The sequence below is a fragment of the Platalea leucorodia genome, assembly GCF_965183815.1.
Source record: "Platalea leucorodia genome assembly, chromosome: 6".
Classification (NCBI taxonomy): Eukaryota; Metazoa; Chordata; class Aves; order Pelecaniformes; family Threskiornithidae; genus Platalea; species Platalea leucorodia.
This window is the reverse complement of record NC_138828.1, coordinates 16,584,842-16,604,321: the sequence shown is the minus strand read 5'-3', so window position 1 is coordinate 16,604,321 and position 19,480 is coordinate 16,584,842. Positions and strand designations below refer to the sequence as shown.

The 19,480-nt window shown below is 36.0% G+C and overlaps 1 protein-coding gene across 1 annotated transcript in view; it reads left to right on the top strand.

Moving 5' to 3' along the window:
- TTC29 (tetratricopeptide repeat domain 29) overlaps positions 1-19,480 on the top strand; it is a gene marked incomplete at both ends in the record, with an annotated part of 147,069 nt that overhangs the window by 41,430 nt on the left and 86,159 nt on the right. Inside the window, 2 exon segments of the mRNA XM_082315042.1 lie at positions 11,410-11,622; positions 16,325-16,410. Coding sequence (XP_082171168.1) covers positions 11,410-11,622; positions 16,325-16,410 — 299 coding nt within the window.

The window sequence follows — 19,480 nt, the reverse complement described above, 5'->3', positions numbered from 1 at the left end:
TGTTGCTGATGACAGTATTGCTGCATTTGAACTGTCCGACCTGCCCATTTAATGTTTGTTGTGTTTCCACCATGAGGTGTATAGCCAGTACCTAGAGGTCTCCTTATTGTTGTATTCACAAGCACAGGACCAACACTGGAAGAAAGCAACCTAAAATGGATCCCATTTCTTTCTTCAGGAACAAAAGCAACTTGAATTACCAGCTAATAGCTACCCAAGGCCTTTCTCGTTTCATCTGTCCTTGTGTTTGTGTTAGAAATTCCTTTTTGTAAGCAACTTCTTTTGGTTTAAAATGATACCTGGGTAAATTTGTGATTTTTGAGAAAAGATGAGCCTCGTCATTTCCTTTCTCTTTATTTTTATGATGGAATTTTTCATAGTGTGGACCAAAAGAGAAGAGAGATTTAAAGGTATAAATGCCTATGTAATTTTTTTCATAGGAAGCCAGAGTGCTAGTCAAAATATGGCAGTGGTCTGAAGGAGAGTCACAGTTCTAGAGATTTAGAGGCTATATATCCTTTGAGGCAGGAACCACCATTTTGGTCTGTGTTTATACAATACCATTTCCTGAATGCTTCTGTAATAACTTGGACTTGGTAAGGTTCAGTGTGTGCTGTGATAAACTGAAAGCTATATGGGAGCATGCTGCTGACGGGCCAGTACTTATTTGCTGGCTGGCCAAGCAGCGTGCTGCCCGCTAGAATACGTACAGCATTCTGCCTGTCTTGCTGTCTGTCTGGAATTTGGATCAATGTCTATCCTTAAGCTACTATTTTTCTAAAAACTGGTGGGAACTTATTGTCCTGTGGACTTCTTACCACTTCTTACCAAATGTGGTTGAAGTTCGCTCCAAATGTAGTTGGAGGACAGGATGATCACATAGGCTTGTTTCCTTTGGAGACTAACCTAAAAATGTCTTTTTGTACCGTTCATTGTTTGGAGAGAGCAGGTAGCGTGTTTCATTTGGTCCTTTTAATTTTTCAGACCATATCCAGTAGTAACCAAATACCATTGATTTATCATGACATCCCCCCCTCACCCCAGGTTGCATATCCCAGATTGCTAACTTTTAAGATTTATTCCTAGCTGTGTTTGTTTATTCCAAACAACTTTTTCAGAAAAAGGAGTGTAGGAATAGTTTAGACCTGAAAAATTACTCACATATCTCCAAATCCTATATCTTTGGCTACATATACCTGTTGCTAAATTTTGTCTTTAAGTTCATGTAGAGACATATACATAAAAAGACTCTCCACATGGGGGAACTTTGAAGACAGAAATAAGCCTTTCCTTAATGGGACATGGAATTCTGCATATCCAGTTTGACCATTTAAAACACTCCTAGTCATTGATTTTCATCGTATCAACTGATGCTAACTCTTCTTTGTTATTCTGCACTTACACTATTTCACAAAGCAGTTATATTAGTATTTTCCGGTTGCTTAAGAATTGAATACATGAGTTAGCTGGGAAAATTTGATTGTAGAGCATAATTTAAAAAGTTTAAGCAGCAAATTGCTAGGAGATAAAGTCTTCAGGTACGATGCTTTTCTCTGTCAGTCAGTGGCAGACAGAAACAGCCATAAATCCATGTAGATTGTTGAGGAGGACAGATTTAAAATGTTTATTAAATAATTGAGCTCATCCTTATGCAAGCTCATCCTTATGCAAGCACAGAATGTAGTTCCCCCATAAATGACATCTTATTATTACAGGGTTTTTACTAGTATTGAACTAGCAGGTACCGTATTGAATTGATGTTATAGAAATCAGGTATGTTTTCAGTTCAAATTAGTATACTCTTAAAGTCTGAAAGAAGCTTCTGAACATGCAACATGAAAGCAAAAAGAGCCTGTTGAGTTCATAAAAAATATTCTTCAAATAATTATTTTTTTATTCTTATTTTTTAAAAGGCGTTGGTAGGCAATGAAGATGTTTCAAATAGGAGAACTCAGGGAGAATTCTGTAGGGTTGTTATTTTCCCTTCTGAAAATAAATACTGTGAAAATGAAAAACTTTCTTCATGCTTTACCTTCAGTTGATGATTTAAATCAAGGTTTAGTATTAAGCACAGGAAAGTAATAATATTCTTTACACTGGGAAGAAGTAAGCAGGTTTTCCAAAAACCTCCTTAATCCTTTCACCATCACTGCCACTTTCCTACCCTAATTCTTCAAGTGGAGAATCTTTCAGTTGTGGTATACCACCTGGGGACAGGTCTGTACTCTTACTTTGTAATGAGAAGCTCTTCAAAATACTCACAGCAGTGCAGTAGTGCTAATTCTAAACTTTGTAATTTGTGTTTTCGTTAAAAGTTTTGACACATTAAAAAAAAAAAAATCTTAAATTTGTTTCTGTTCTTAGGTATTTGGTGATTGTAAAGTTCATTTTTAAATACATCCTAAAATTACTGAATAAGTATTGCTGTTGTTTACATTGAACTATGAAAGATACCGTATCAGAAATATTTTAGAAAAAACACTTTATGTACACGAATACAATGTGTAGCACTCAAGTGAATTGTTTATATACACACTTCTGTAAGAATCATATTCTTTCTTAATGTTTTTGGTATCAAATGTTGCTCTATTTGCTTTATGTGCATGTTCATAAGACTATGACATTTAATGAAGAGATCTTTTTAAAGTATTGATAGCCATGAGTAAATTACACTATGTTTGATCTGTGTTAAAGATTCAAAGTCCAAGGTCTTTGAATAGAGCTTAGAATAAAAATGTAATTAGGTTACATCCCTAAAGTCTGATATATCTTTAAACAAGACTGCAAATGAAACTTTATTAAAACTTCAAATGAATTATTTCTTTGCTTTTTTAAATTCTTTTTCCCTCTCTTCTCTTTCATGTCTATTACTGACATTGCTGCTTGCATTTTACCTGTCTTTTCCAGGGTATTTTAATTATTTACTGCTTAATGAGCAGTACTGAGATGAAGCTTCATTCAAAGCTGCCCGCTCACTAACAGATTTTTTTGCTTCAAAGCTTTGCAAGGTCTTGGACTACTGCAGCTGAACCGGCAGTTGTCATCATAAACTTTCCTGGAGGCAGTGTTTCCTTTTAGTAATTGATAAAGGAGGTACTGTTTCCAGAGGTGCCTTCTCAGTGGGACTGAGAACTGATGGAGTTGCGTGTCCTCAGCTATTATCAATAGTCTGTAGAAGTCACAGGTAAAGCAAACATTATGAAGCTATTAATAAAAATATATCTTGCTCTTCACAGGATCATAGGATAATTCAAGTTGGAAGGGACCTCAGCAGATCATTAGTCCAACCTGCTACTCAGAGCATCCTTCTGAAGTAGATTATCTGCACAACAGAACAGCTCCAGTGCTGGAGTGTTGCATCTGATATTAAATTTATTATTGGAAGCTGTGAGAAGTAAGGGGAATGGGGTAGAATCTGAATAAAATGTAATCACTACAAAAACATTTAAACTGAGGCAAGCATTTGACATGGGTTAGCAAAAAAGTAATTTAGTGAAACTAATCTGCTTCAGTGTCACTTTCTGTATTTAAAAGATAATGATCATATTACTCTTTGAGATTAAATAGTAATACAACTTGTTTTCATTTGGTTCTATTGAGCTAAAAAAAAACCCCTCAAGCTCTGAAAAACAGAACTGCAAAGCGTGTGCCATTCTTCACTATTCATCACTGCCTTTTCACCTCCCTCCCCTCCCGGCACTTGGATATCTGCCTATAAACGCTGAAATATTTGTGAAACCTGAAGTGTGAGCATCCCACTGAGTGTGGGCCTGCTCTTATTCAGAGCCCGGAGCCCTACACTGTGAGCATCCTGAATACATTTTGCATCTTAGGTAGCCTTTGCATATAGAAAGCACTTTGATGCTTTACAAACACGAAAGAAGAAGGTTTGACTGTTACTGTGAAGCAAGAATTACGTTCTCTTTAAAACGGGTGTGTTGTCATTCAGCTAGTGTTCAACATTATTTGCAGTGTTCTCCTCTAGATTAAAATTGACATATATCAAAAAGTGTTTGTTTATATATAATCAAACAAATCAGAAGAAGGCATCTGACAAATATTGCTTTCATAAAATATGTCAACCTCAAAAGATAAAGGGATTTTAATTGTAAGCCAAAATTTTCTGTGTTCATTCATTTGAATATGAATGTAGGACAGACAAGTTAGTGGAATTTTCATATGGGACCTGCTCAGTTGTCAGTTTGTTTTTTTTTTCCTGAAGTTGGACACTGATCTTGGAAGAATACATTTTTTATTCTAGTTTGCATATGGGCAAAATGCTGCTAAACCAGTTTGTGCAATTACAGTGTTTCAAAGTCTTCAAAGATTCTAGATTCCACCTTGGACCTAAACTTCCGTGAAAATGCCTGAAATATGATAATTTTTTCCACAGTTACGCCTAAAGCAAAGGGAAAAATCACTGCCATAATGTAGTTCAGATAGCAAGACAGTAATTATAGGTATGTTTCTAACTTTCAGAGTTAGGGGTTACACTTAGTATGAAATCAGTCTTTGATTTATTATTGTCTTTCGTATATGTCCATGTGTTATATTTTTACTCTTTGTGAAGTATATGTGATGTCTGTGTGCATATAGTTTTGGGGGAAATCATGTAATTGACACCAGATTTTCTTTGTAGAGTTACTCCAAGTAGCTGCAATCAGTTTGGAGAGTAGCTGTATGTCTCTTGGAGAAAATCTGAGAGATCTCATGTATAGCTAGAAGTAACTTAAGAAGGCCTGGAGCCAACTCAGAATGTTGAGGGTACAGTGGCTTGTGCAGTAACTGGAAGAAAGGCAAGAAGAGGACATTAGTTCCAGTCTCCCCTACAACAGTGCCTGCTCCTCCTGAACTTACTCTTCGTGCTTTCCTGCAAGAACAAGATTTCTCACAGCAGTTCCTGTTCTGGTAATGTGCTCTTCAGTTAATTACAGGGTTTTTTTCCTCTTGCTGGTCCATAGTAAACTATCCCCAAAGCAGCTGTCGTTTCAGCTGCCTGTGAGAAACCCTTCCTTCTTTGCAGTTCAGTAGTGTTGGCAGCAGCAGGGGAAGGGATTAGAGAGCAGACAGACAAGCAACCAGAGAAACTACTATTATCCCTAGCTTGTGAGGTGTCTCTTCAAGAACTCTTTAAGCAACATGTTTTTAGAGCATTTTTAATGTCATAATGTATTGATGATGTGATATAACGTACTGTGAACAGTTCTACTGTGGGTGCTACAATATGCCCTGCCCTCTAGGTTTGTATAGGTATATTTTGAGTATTTGAGCTTTAAGGCAAATAATTTAGGTCCTCAGAGGACAAGACTATATATGATCTAATGCTCACTGGATTCCTATAGTTATGTCTTTCTTTTCGGACAACAAATACTTGCTTAACTAATTCCAGCAGAAATAATGTTATCATTCTCTAAACTGCAATACCAAGGATTAGCTTAGCAGTTCTTGACCCAGACAAGGGAACATAAAATACCATCTTTTTGCATCTGCAGTCTCGGTCCACCAATGCCATATCTCGGGTTGTGTGATGCTCAACTTTCCTTTTATCTCCTTTCTTTTCCTTTATGTCCTCAAGCCTCCTACTTCTCAGGCATGCTTTCAGTTGACCTTGAGCAGCTTAGACTCTAGGGAGAGGTCTAATGGTGTATTGTCAAATTGGGGATATTGTCAGAATACCCCATGATGAGCCAGCGTGTTCATTACAATATTCTTATGAACTATGTCATTTTGCTAAAACTCCCTGTGGAATCTTTCTGAAAAATGTTATCAGCTCCTGTATAGTAAATTAAAATAACTGTTTATCCTTTATTTTAAAAAATACTCACCTTGATTGTTGTCTGATGATTGGTTGTGTTTTAGAGAAATCTTGTAGAATTATGGAACCACAAAATTTTAGCTTAAATCTCTTCCATAGTTTTTGCCTTGCTTTTGCAGATGGCACATAAAGTCAGGTTCTTGCATCTGAGATCAGTCACAGTGACTTCTGTACAATTCATTTTACCTCAGGAGTCCAGGGTGGTTCAACTATTTATTGAATGAGAGCCTTGTTTCATGATTCTTGTGAGTTTTTTGTTTCACCTCCCAACACATCTCTGTTAAAGACTTAAACAACCTCTGTAGATAGTGGCTCACATTGGAAACTGTGACAGATTCTTAACTATTTCAGCATGAATAGTGCTAGCACAATTGACCTACCTGAACATAGGAAACTAAAAATAATACAAGTAGTTCAAGCAGTTAAACTGAAATGTAAGCCTATATCTTTTAAAATAGTAATAACATTTTTGGTTTTTTGCTTCTATTAACTGCTGCTTCAAGCAGATTTTATGTCCACATGTACAGTGAAATAACTGATTACAAAAGATGTCCTAGTTCTAGAAAATATTCTACTTTAGCTTAAGACAACAACCTAAAGGAACAATAAATCTTTATGTATGTTATAGTGTATTTTAATCTAAAGTCCTCAACAACTGTTTACAATTTAGAATTAAATGTGCTTTCTGCATATACTAGTGCTGCCCAAGAAATGTACCTAACAGACCTGTCACTTTTTTGTGCAATTGTTTCTGTGGCATTATTTTCATTGGTAAATGTACGAGCTGATAGAAAAGGAAATCATTAGGTGCTCTCAGTATTGCTGAGGCATGGAGCTAGTACAGGTCAGTCACTGCATTTTGCAGATTGTGACATTTTAAATTACCTGTACACTACTGGAAGCAATCTGTGGACCTAATTAACATCTCACTTAATTAATGTCAGGACTGTATATAGAGAATTCTAGATAGTTTTGTACTGCTTTTATTTGTTAAATACCACATGATTCAAATTTGCTCTCTTTAATTTCAGTATTGAAAACTTCAGATTTGTGTGCTGTTTTCTTAAGTGGGAGTAACTTCTTTTTTTTTTTTTTTTTTTTTTTTTCTCCTTCAAGTAATCAATGCACTGCTGAATGAGTTCATTTTAATGCACTCAATCATGCCTCTAATGTTTGTAGCTTACGGGCGCAAGCATCAGTAATGCAGGAATGTTATATGGCTTTAGTTTGGGCCATTTCATAAAATATTCATGGAATCAAAAATGTGCATCAAAATAGCGGCTGGGAGAATTACATTTATGTGCCTGCTTTTATGGCAGCTTCACATTTAAACCCATTTGTGTTAATATCTAGTCAATCTTTCTACTTAAAAAAAAAAAAAAAAAAAAAAGGCAAAATAGTAGTCTCTATATATACCCCTTTGGTTTGATATCTATTTTGATATAACAAATGTATACTTTTGGAGTGGGTTTTAGGAAGGGGAATTATAAAGGAAGTTTTAGGTAATGTGAAAACGTTTCTCTTCAGTATTTACAAAATTACATTGAGTTCTTTTGCTTGAATGAATAGATTTATTTTTTTGACTTCTAAGGAACTCAGTGAAAACTGTAGCACAAATCTTTCTGCATACATGTGTGGTTGCTATGAAAATAAGAGTAATTTCTAAAATTTGATACTCTTAGTGGCAGAGTAATGTCTTATATAATTGTTTAAAACTGATTCTTTACTCTCAAAATTATATTGTGACAATCTTTACCTCCTATGTTTAGGATTAAACTATTGCTGATAAGGTTTCTTTGTTATGCCCTGAGCTACATTAAACTCTAACATTTTAGTAGTGGTAGCGTATATGTTATAAGAGTTAAGTTTCTGGTTTTTTATTCCTTTTATAAACAGGGAAGAGATATTAGAGATTCTCAAAGTCCATGTAGTATACAGTGAGCTAATTTCTCCATGGCAGTGGGAAAAGAAATATGTGATTGCTGTTAATGGTGCCAACTGAAAATAGCTATACTGCTTTGTGTAACATTTTGCAAATAGATTTTTCAAATATGGATTTCCTAGAAACACCTTCTGGATTTTCTCTTTGAATTCCTAGAGATAGAAAAGATACAGTTCTACAAACTATTCCAAGTTATTTTCCTATTTGTTGTTTTTCCTGTCATTTTGCTTGCTTCCCCCCCCCCCCCCCCCCCCCCTTTTTCTTTCAGCTGATAACAAAAGTAATTTAAAACTCTGCTTTGGCACTGCTCAGGTGAGATAAAAATACTCTTACTCTCAGAAATGTTCTGTAATTGGCTTATTACTTTCTTTTAATGTTTTCAAGATTTTCAGACAGCATCTACCTATGTCTGTGCCCAACAGCTGCAGTAGTTCAGTGTTTAAGAATTGGAATGAACTGGCCAGATCAATTCCAACTGAACTGACTCATGACAGTGTATAAACTTGCCACCCCCAAAAAACATTAGTTTTCCACAACATTTGAGGTTCACAGAAACATTATGGATTAAAGAAATAGGCTGATATGTCATTTGCCAATGAGAACAAGTGGTTTCAGATTATTTTGGTGGAGGAATTAATTCCAAAGTCTAAAATGTTTTACCTTCCACGAATTTGAGAGGTCTCCAAATAGCTAGCGTAACTTGAAAGAGTCTTCAGTAAGCAAATTCCCAGCCACGTCAGGGCTTTCAGGTCAGGAATTCCATCTCTCCCTTGTTTAGGAAACTAGCAGGTATTTTAATTTTTTTGCTCAGAGTCTTCTGTTTGGTATTTCTGTGAGCAGATTGTATTACTTCTTACTTCATAATCACTCTTGGTGGTTCAGTGAAACCAAATGTAATTTAGTTCCATTTGAATACTACCAAAAATATTACATTGCTTTTGTATTTTGAAGCTTGATGTAGATGGAAACCTCTACAGAGGTTTCACTGAGATCTGGCAAAAAGGATGTCAGGTCACAGCTCTTATGGTTAGGTCAACTCTTAAGAACTATGGGGTACATGGAATATATGAGTTCAATTTCTAGTCTGACAGAAACTTTCCCAAGGGGATACTGCAAGTGAGGAAGCATGAGTAAGAATTACCATACCTGATAGTTCTAACAATCTAAACAATAGTTCTGAAGGTTGCACATATTATTTACCTAAATGATGTGTCCCATTAAGAGATTATGTTACAGAGTCTTAGAAGAAACTCAGATACTGTGTTCAAATTATGTATCCAGGTGATACCATTCACTTGTTTGCTGCTTCCCATTCTTACTAGAAGTTTTTGAGTTACGCTTGAGTCAAGCTCTTATTATTCCAAAGAATCCAGTAGTGAAACTAGATCACTTAAATGTATGGCGATATCCTTTCAAAAGGACAATCAATTGATTAATAAACTTTGGGGAGAATTCCAAGAAGGAGTCTGTATGTGCTTATGAGAACCCAAGTGGATAAACTGCTAGATCTAGCTATTAACATTAAATTTCAACTCAACTTTCCATCATTTGTCACAAAGCCAACAGCAGCTTCTTCAATTAATATCTTAAATCTGCATTTAGCAACTTGGATAACTGGAATTCTGTTGACTTCTGAATTGGACTTCCCCTAAGAAGTTAGCTGGACTGGATAGGCAGAAACCCAAATTCAAATTGGAAGCTGCTTTAGAATGGGCAGAAGTTTTCATCTGGATTTAGGAAGTCTACATCTGTGTCTCCTGTTACAGGTACTGTCAGTGAATCCTTAAACAGCTTGTACTGGTCATGATAATTTCACTTTGCATTTCTGTTTGTTCAGTCTGATGTCAAGAATGTGATATTTTGGAAAGAATGTATAGATCTTCTCCTGCCTGTTTACAGGATCTGATAGCTACTCTGGCAATAACATTTTTTTCCAATGTTTTGGGCCATCTCTCTGACATCTGTCCCTAGCTAGAGTGGAACTAAATAAAGCTTGCTGTCTCCCCTTTCACTTCTTGTTGTGTCCTCTGGGACTCTTACATGAATCATAGGTTGTAGAGCCTTAAAATGATTTGTCTGTGAAACTAATTCAATTAGTTGCTTCTTTGAAAGAGAGGTTTCTTGTACTTGTCAATTTTAGTTGAACTCATTTTAATCATCAGAGAAGCTTAATATGAAAATAAATTTAATTCTAATAAAGAAAAGAGTTATGTTTTATATTGTAATGTTGAAAGCATGGTTATAAAAGGGTAACATATGCAAAAGACAAATCTAAATGAAGTTAATCAGAGGAATCTGTCAGAGCTGTTCTGCTGCCTCTAGGTTGGCTGGAGGCCTGGGGAACTAGCCTCCTTTTCTCTCAGAATGCTTAAAGGCGGCCCTTCTCCAAGCTTCTCTCCCTTCCTTTCCTACAATTGGGAAACAACTTTTCTCCTTCCTGGTTCTTTTTGTAATTTGAATGCAGCACCGTAACAACAGTCCGCAAAACAGTAATCGTTCCGTATAAATAGTGTTTCAGAAGAGGCGTGAATTGCAAACACGTCTAAACAAACTTAGTTTATGGTTTGGTTCAGCTTTTAATAGAAATAGAATGGATATATTGATGATCTATGGGACAAGATTCCTCCATCTCACACACACACACACACACACACGAACTTAGGAAGGAAGGGTCACATTTACAGTTCTCCCTGCTATAGAACATTCTTTGTAAAACAAGGTACTGTGACCAGAATGCCTTTTTTTTTGTGTGTGTGTGTGTGTTTTGATGGTCTCATCTTACCTGCTTCCTAGCAGTTTTTCTGTACCCATTATCTGTAAGGGAAAGCTCCTCGTGTTCTTTCAAGAAGCTTTGAATTTCCGTTATCCGGAAAGCATGGAAATCTCTTAGATTGCATGTACACACAGAGGTAAATCTACCTGAAGGTAGAGGGGAGGAAGGAACTGCTTGCATGTTAAAATGAATTGAACTTTATCTTCAGACTTTCCTTTGCCTTAAAGATGTTTGAGTAACTTATATTTGAAGACCTTAAATTGTATTACTGCAGGCTTAATAATGAATCTATTAGTGGTTAATGCTCCTCCAGTAAATTTACTACATAAACTCACCAGTGTTGGCCTAGTAATAACTGTTGAATAAAGTACTTTGCATAATAATTCTTTTTTCATCAATTAATTTATTTTAATATTTTTTCCCACAGTTTTTATACCTCTGTTCTCCACGTTTCAAATCTTTCAGCACAGGTTTTCATGACGGAAGAAGAAACTTGAGGAACAGTTTGAGTTGTGATTATTTATGCATAGATGTGATTTTGAAATACGAGATCCACAAAGGCTATATTCGTGAATCTATAATAGCTGTATTTTCTGGAAAATTCTGACTTTACAGCCTTGGGATCACACACCCCCAACATTGTGAATCTACAAAGGAAAGCTAATTTAAAATGTGATAAGTTTAAATTACAGCATTACTGGTAACTGAGATTTGGTGGTATTTTTCAGTGATCTGTAAAGGTATATATTGAAGATTCTTGAAAAATCTGTGAAACAATGGGCTGCAACTTACTTTCTAATGGGAAAATTATTATAGACTAACAACTTCTAAAAAATTTTGTTGACTACACTGATTGTAATTATGAATTACATTTTTTAGGTCATGTCATGAAAGCTGCTGAGCATTATGAAGCATTTTATCAGCTAACAGAGGGCTCGACGTGGAAGGATGAGACAGGCCATACTTACAATTCACTGGCGTGTGAGCATCTCTGGAGAATTTATACATTACTAGCAGACAAAATGCTAGAAAATAAAGAACACCAGCAGGCCATCAAAACGCTAATAAAGGCTTTAAAAATGGCAAAAGAAGGTAGGTGGGAAATAACACTTTCACATTCCTTTATTTGATGTGCATGCCATGATTTTCCCAAGAAATTGTGAAGTGTTTGACTGGGTGTTTATTTCCTATGAAATTCAAAGACAAGTGCTATCAATACACTTCCAGAACTCACTAAAGCAAAAATGCCTTCTTGCTGACAACAAAGAATCTTTTAGCTTCCTGAAAGCTTTATCTCCAAAAAAAACCCATGTGGGAATAATATTATAAAACAGTGAACACAGAATCAGAAAGTGAGGTCACCGATGGAAGTTCAGCTCACTGATTTTGATTGGCTAGTCACTGTTGATTTGGCAATTTTTGAGTGATATTATCTGCTGGATCACTACCTTTTCATTCTACATAGAAAACTGTTTTTTGCAAGTACTAACTATCATAAGAAAACAAGATTTCTTCTGTATATCTTAATATATGTGAATATTTTGAAACCTAAACTAAAAAAATAAGAGTTGCAGAACAGCTGAGGTAGGAAGAGACACCTCTGGAGATCATCGGGGTCAGCTAGAGCAGGCTTCCCAGGACTACATCCAGTCACGTTTTTATGTCTTCACACGCGGAGACTCAGTAACCATTCTGGAAAACTTTCCACCATTCTAACATCCTCACAGCAAAGAAGTATTTTGTTGAGTTGAGATGGAATTTCATTTTGTGCCCATTGCCTCTTGTCCTGTCACTGAGCACCACTGACTTGATACCCTCCCATCAGAATTTGTACACATTGATCACATCTCTTCTGTGGTCTGAACAGTCCCAGGTCGCTCAGCCTCTCCTCCTCGGACGGATGCTCCCAGTCCCTTAGTCATCTTTCCAGCCCTTCGCTGGACTCACTCCACTATGTCCCCCTCTCTCTTGGAATGGGGAGCCCAGAATGGGACACAGCACTCCTGGGGTGACCTCACCAGTGCTGAGTACAGGCAAAGGATCGCCTCCCTCGACCCGTTTGCAACGCTCTGCCTAATGCAGCCCAGGATCCTGTTGGTCGCCTTTGCCATCAGTGCGCCTTGCTGTCTCATGGGCAACTTGTTGTCCACCAGGAAACCCAGGTCCTTCTCTGCCCAGCTCCTCTCCATCCAGTCAGCCCGCAGCCTGGGTTGGTGCCTGGGGCTACCTGTCCCCAGGTGCAGGATTTTCCATTACCATGGAACTGCCATCGGCCCTTTTCTCCAGCCTGCCGAGGTCCCTCTGAATGGCAGCACAGCCACCTACCTGGTGGATCGACCATTCCTCCTCAATTCTGTATTGCCTGCAAACATGCTGAAGGTGCGCTTGGTCACACCATCCAGGTCATTAATGGAGGTATTAATCAGTATTGGTGCCAGTATTGATCCCTGAGTACACCACTAGTGACTGGCCTCCCGCTGGACTTCATGCTGCTGCTTACAATCCTTTGAAGGCTGGCAGCTCAGCTAGTTTTCAGTCTACCTCACTGTCTATTTATCTAAGCCATACTTCATCAGCTTGTGTATGAAGATGTTATGGGAGATGGCGTCAGAAGCCTTGAAACAACATCCACTGCCTTCCCTTCATCCACCAAGCCAGTCATCTTATCCTAGAAGGCTATGAGGTTGGTGAAGCACAATTTCCCTGTCATAAATCTATGCTGACTACTTCTGATTGCCTTCTTGTTCTAGATAATGGCTGTATGAAGCTTTGTCTATGTGTGCATAGGTTTAAAATTGGGGGAAATTAGAATAGCATTTGAATGTCATATATAAAGCGAGATGTTGATCAGCTAGAAATACCATACTCTGGAGCATTTCTTACACATGAGAGGGAATGGAAAAGAGAAGGCAAATCTTACAAGTTGACTTTATGAAAATACACATAATTTTGCAGATTTTTCAGATATCTTAATGCTTGTTTCTCAAAAGATGCTGTTAAACGTCCACTTTTACAGGCTTACTTTTCCTAGATGATTATCCTAGATGATTATTGGAGTGCTTCTCAGAAGTAGGATAGAAGGAAGGTCTCAAATAATCATCTTTTTGCATTCACAGCAATTCAAGAGCCTTTCATGGTATTCCTTAAGGGGTGTATTTTGCATATGAATTGTACATACAATTAATATATAATATTAATTCAATATTTATCACCAGATACATTAGTTTTTTAAATTTAATAATGTATGCCCAACATTAATCTGTTAGCCAGTCTTTGAGTAGTAGTTGGGATAGATAGAATTAAACTACCAAAAATGGCAAAAAAATTTAAAAAATTTTCCAAATTTTAAAATAAGTTTTGCCACAAATAAATATATGACTATACAGGTAGATAGTATATCATGGCAATCTACAGAAAAGTATAAAATGTATTTGGTGAAGCTAAGGCAAGTTCCTAAAAAGAAATCTCTATTAGACCAGCAGATACTCTTGTAAAAAATGAACAAGTTTTCAGGCATCTAAGCCCATGTGAACTTTGTCATTTATTATTTTAAAAAGTGCCAGTGAATTATTTCTATTTCAGATTTTTGCTTATATTCTCTTTGATTATATTATTTCTAAGGAACAAAAGTTTCTCATCTTGCCTTGTCTCATGAAGAATAATATTTTGAAACGCCCTTTGAAATCTAAATGCTTTTATATGGTAATTTTTGGGGAGTAAACCAAACAAGATTTTGGGGGCAAGAATTCAATTCTTTCTATTCCAAATGTTTAATTTGTGAGAGTATATGATTGTATTTGGCTAATTTTTTTTTTCTTTTAATTAAACCACTTAATAACCTATTTTGTTTTTATCTGCAGTTTACGTTAGTAGATCTGTTTTGTGAGTTGCATGTTTAGATCTTTTCTCTTGGGAGTATGTACCCAAATACTGAGAATGCCAATACAGTTAATCAGCTGAAGAAGGACACGTTTACCCAAAAACTTCTCCATCTTTTCCAGCTGCATCTGTTGATCAAATACAAGCTTTTAGCTTTTTCTGCCGCTGTTGTCTGTAATACATGCTTAAGTCACAGCTACAGTAAAACTAATATTTACTGTAGTAACTAGAAGGACTGCTGATGAAGTTTCTCATCAACTTCTTCCTATCGCTAGTGAAAACTGATGGGAATGAAGAGATTGTCAAAATGGATCTGATGCCTTTCCAAAACTTACTTTGTCCAGGCAGATGTTCCAGTGCCCTTACTTTAAATCACTCACTTTCCATAGCTTCCTGAGCCATGTAGTAAATATCACTATGTACAGTATGCTTGCCATTGTTCTCTTTAAATTTAAGCCTTAGAAGTTCCTTTCAGACAAGTTCTCTGGTCGCCATTCCAGACCTACAGCCTCTATCTGTTTAACAATTTAGTTAAACCCGTATTGGCTCTGGCTGCCATCTGTAATATCCATTCTGTCCTTCTAGACCATCATCTATGTTTGTGTATTTTATGAATTAGGATTAGATATTACCCACTTTAGATTGTCAGACTCTTCTTAAGTGAGGAAGGAAGTTTTTTATATCCCTAGCAACTTTGCACTTCTGTGAAACTGTGTTGCTGTATCCTTTTGCCTTATTAAGGCTTTTAAGGGATATTGAATATTGGAAAAGACTAGCAGGTTTTTGAGTTACAGGCTTTTCATAATTTTATGTAACATATTAAGTGCTATAGATAGAGCATTGCTGTGGCCTCAGCAATTATAACATTCAGAGAGTTCCAGAACTAGATGTAGGCTTCTGTGTGTTTGGATATAAAGAATTTACTAGCCTGACAATTGTAAGTAGATAATCTCCCTTTTCATTGCAACTATATTTATTTATGTATTTTACAAAATATCTTGATATGCAGTTATGCTTCAGGTTGATTTCCCACTCTTTATTGTGTTTGAGCAGATGGATATTGAGCAACAGAAAGACTGGATTTTTGGCTATTTTTAATATAATTTCATCTACAATTTTTTTCATGGATACTCATGTTCTGGAGGGAAATTTTTGAATATAGTGTGATACAGTAAGCATTTGTATAATTAATATATATAAATTTCAGTATTGAATGGATGGATGATTTTCTATTGAGGGAGCAATATAAAAAGACCAGTAAGCAGTGTTTGTTAGATCAGTATTAGTGAAATAAAACGTGGCATGGAAAAGCGTGATGCACCTCAGTTAGCAACTGCCTATGCAGAATTTTGTATGATTGCTGCTTGTAGGTATAGGTTATCCCTTTTTTTTAGCTATTCTAGCCTACATTAGCTTGCAAAATAGCCATGAGAATAAGAAATACGAACCTGGTCTACTGATAGTTCTCTTTTGGTGTTTCACTAAGATTCACATTAGCGAAGTGTGTCGGTCAACATATTTTGTGTTTATATATTAGGCTGTATTATATATTTGTAGCTACTTTTATATATTAACATATAGAGAGAGGCTACTATAATTTTTTTTTTAATGTGAAGACACTAAGTATTATTAAACAATTCATGATGGAGAACATTACAGCATGTTAAATTGATTGTGCTGCATTACTTACTGGAGGATAGTTTCTCTGACTTTGAATTTTGTTTAAATCCATAGCCTCTATTTTTAATTACCACTATATATATTTCGAAACAGATAAATGGCAAGGGTAAGGAGAATGAAAAACTTACTACAGTATTTAAACATCTGTATGTTATTTAAGAACCTGCAAACACTGACTGTACTAATATAATTTTGTTCAGGTTACACTGGTAACTAACTTTCATCCTTTCTTTAGGAGGTGATATGAAGATAGAAGGAGAAGCTGCGTATTGCTTAAGTTTAGCATATCATTTTGCTGAAGAACAACAGAGAGCATTATCAGTAAGTTTATTTTAAAGTTGCTTTAGCTTTCCCAATGCCTTTCTCTGCCTCCTTGGCATCTTCCTAGGCATTTTGGAGAGTGGAAAATACTTGAGAGACTTGGCTCACAGACCTTCTATACCTGTATCTAGTTCTGTAGGCAGGAATCGGTATGGCTTAAGCAATTATGGTTCCAATAAATTCCGGAACTGATGGAGTCCAGGTTTCCATGCTTGGATATAAATTGACAATTCAGGATATATGTGACTAGTTTTCCTATTCCTGTATCCATACATATATAAAACAGGTTTTATTTAGTTAGGTTTTTTGTATAAAACACCAGTTTTGCAAACTAGCTTGATACAGCATATTTGTGAGCAATGATTAAAAATATATCAGTTCACATGTTGAACTCTTCAGAACATCGGGAATTTAGAAGAAATATGAATTGCTTTTGGTATGAAAAGCTGATGAAATCCCTTCTGTTGATATTTGAGTCCAAGCTCCTCTTCTCACATTTCCCTTGAGCCTCCCATACATAATAATTCTAAGACAATGAGAATTCTACATGTGGAATTCTAGTCTGGAAGGAGGGTTCCTCTAGTTCGTAATAGGTCAGTGTGTGCCAGTTATTAGAGAAGTCACAGTCCTCCATGATCCTCTTAAAAATATTGTGTGGAAAATTAATTTCGTTTAATATTTTGTCCAAGATAATTGCAGTTAATCAGCTGGATATTTGCTATTTCTATTTCTGTTTGTTCCTTTAACTGCAGTGACTCAGTACTTTATTAATGAATATGTTTTATAGAGGTCATTCTTTGTGGTTATTTGTTGTGATGGTTTATTTTTTTCAGAGATAGACCAATAGAAGTCACAGATTGAATTCAGCATAGGTTTCAATATTGCTTGCTTGGCTTCTGCAGTGTAGGAGGGGTTCTAGATTTCTGTCTTGAAATATCCTCTTGCATGCTTTTAATGATTTGTGATACGATTTTTCCAAAAGCTATTGACCATCTTTATACATTATTCTTCAACGCTGATAGGCCTATCTTCTGTATAAATCAACTGAATGCTGGAAGGTGAGGACCTGTTCTCGCATCAGTTGCAGTCAAAGTCTGTAGCTGCATGTGAAAATATTTCAAAATTAAAAAGCTACATATAATTTTATAAAATTATATCTAATAGTCGCAACAGCAATGAGAAGAGGATATTTGATCTCTTCCAAGAATACAGTAGGATAGATTAGAGCTGAATTTTTTGTACTCAAGTTTATCTGCATTGTTTTTTTGACTGACAAGTGTGCTGGCATTCTTACCTGATCAACTTTTCCGTTAAGTTTCTGAGAGTCACAATAAGCTGTGTGAATGATGAAGAACAGCAAGATAAACAAATGTGCTAAATAAATGTGCATGCATATTTGATCTCTCCATCACAGGAGAAATTAATTCATGAACAGGACTGCACAGTATCAGTGATATACAAAGGATCAAACTACCCTTGAAAGTGTCAAAAATATTAGATGTCCTGGCATTGTTTGCTCAGGATCCATTTTGCTTACATTGCATAGCTACTCCTTTCCCTTCATTGCTCCCCCATGCTTCCTGCCAAAAAGTTACAGCAATCATTTGGAAGTTCCATTTCTTTTTGTCGCAGGCAGAATTAGTATTTTTTTAAGGAAGATTCTGAAACCTTGAATTTTGTAATGTGCTACTATTAATTTAAAATATACACATAATAGGTTGTGCCTATTGTTTTTAGTCTTACAAAAACACCTGACAGGTAAGGAAAGCAATGTGCCTTTTTGTTAAAAGGGAAGGAAAGTACAAAATATAAATGATACATTATGTTAAGAGCATAAAATGTTATTTCAACAGTAACAAAAATACCAACACTTTTCAGTGTAAATAACATTATATTATAACATAGTGGCATTTCCAATAATATTACATAACAAATGTATGAAGTACTTTCATTCAGAAAATAGCGTGTGTTATGAGACTAAGAAAAAGGGGTAAAATTTTAGTTCCTTTTGTCCTTAACAGCGATCAATACAGACAGCAGTAAAATATCAGTGGCTGACAGTACTGTTGAGCACAAGTTGTCTTCACTCTCCAATTAGAAATCATTGCCTAAAATTTACCCTTCTGTTCTCAGTTTAATGGTCTCTGTATCCAAGGGGAGCTCAGATGCTTACAGAGATGAAATCATTGCATCCCGTTCCCAGAGGACTACTGGTTATCATTACACATAACATGCAGACAATACTGCTAGGAGCCAGTTTGCCTCATGGTAATATGTAGTTCATCACCAGCTTCTGTAGCATGCTAAAGAGGTCTTGCCACACAGCTTGGGACTATTCGGGTGTAGACTCAGGGGTCTCAGCAGTTATTTTCCTGCTTTGCATCAGTTTTCATCTTCTTTATCCTTTTGTGCTGTGGTCCACCTCAGGCAGTCTCCTTCTAGGGGAATCTGAAAGGAGCAGCTGTTACAGATACCATTTCCTCCAATTGTTGCCACTTGGTTCCCTTTGCTGTTCAGCGTGCTACTCCCTCCCCCAACATGTGCACACAGTAGCATGCATATAAACTTGTTTCTCTTTCATTCATGTCTTCTAGCAGAGTGGAGAAGCATATGTTCAAAATATTCATTATCTGATGCAGTAATTAAAGGTTGAAATGATTAAGCTGCAGCCTATTATATCAAAAATACGCAGTCACTTTGTATCAAATGGGCTAGTTTTGTTGGAGAAGGTTTTTTATTTGCTAGGTGCTTGGTGTATAATCTAACATAATTTGATTTGGTGTATAATCTGTATAAATTGATTTAATTTTATTTGATATATATGATTGATTTCAGTGGACCTACTCAGATGTAAAAACGTAAGTGTGTGCAAGTTTAAAAGCCTGAGAACTAATTATGTTTAATAGCAGTGTGGTATATTCATAATATTTTTCATATCACCTGGTTTATAATCAAGCCTAATGGCTTTTCCACAAAATATGACAGAAAATATTAATAGTTCACATTATATAGATCTTATCTTAAACATTATAGATTTTGTCAGGGAGAGTTCTCCATCTAGGCTAATTTT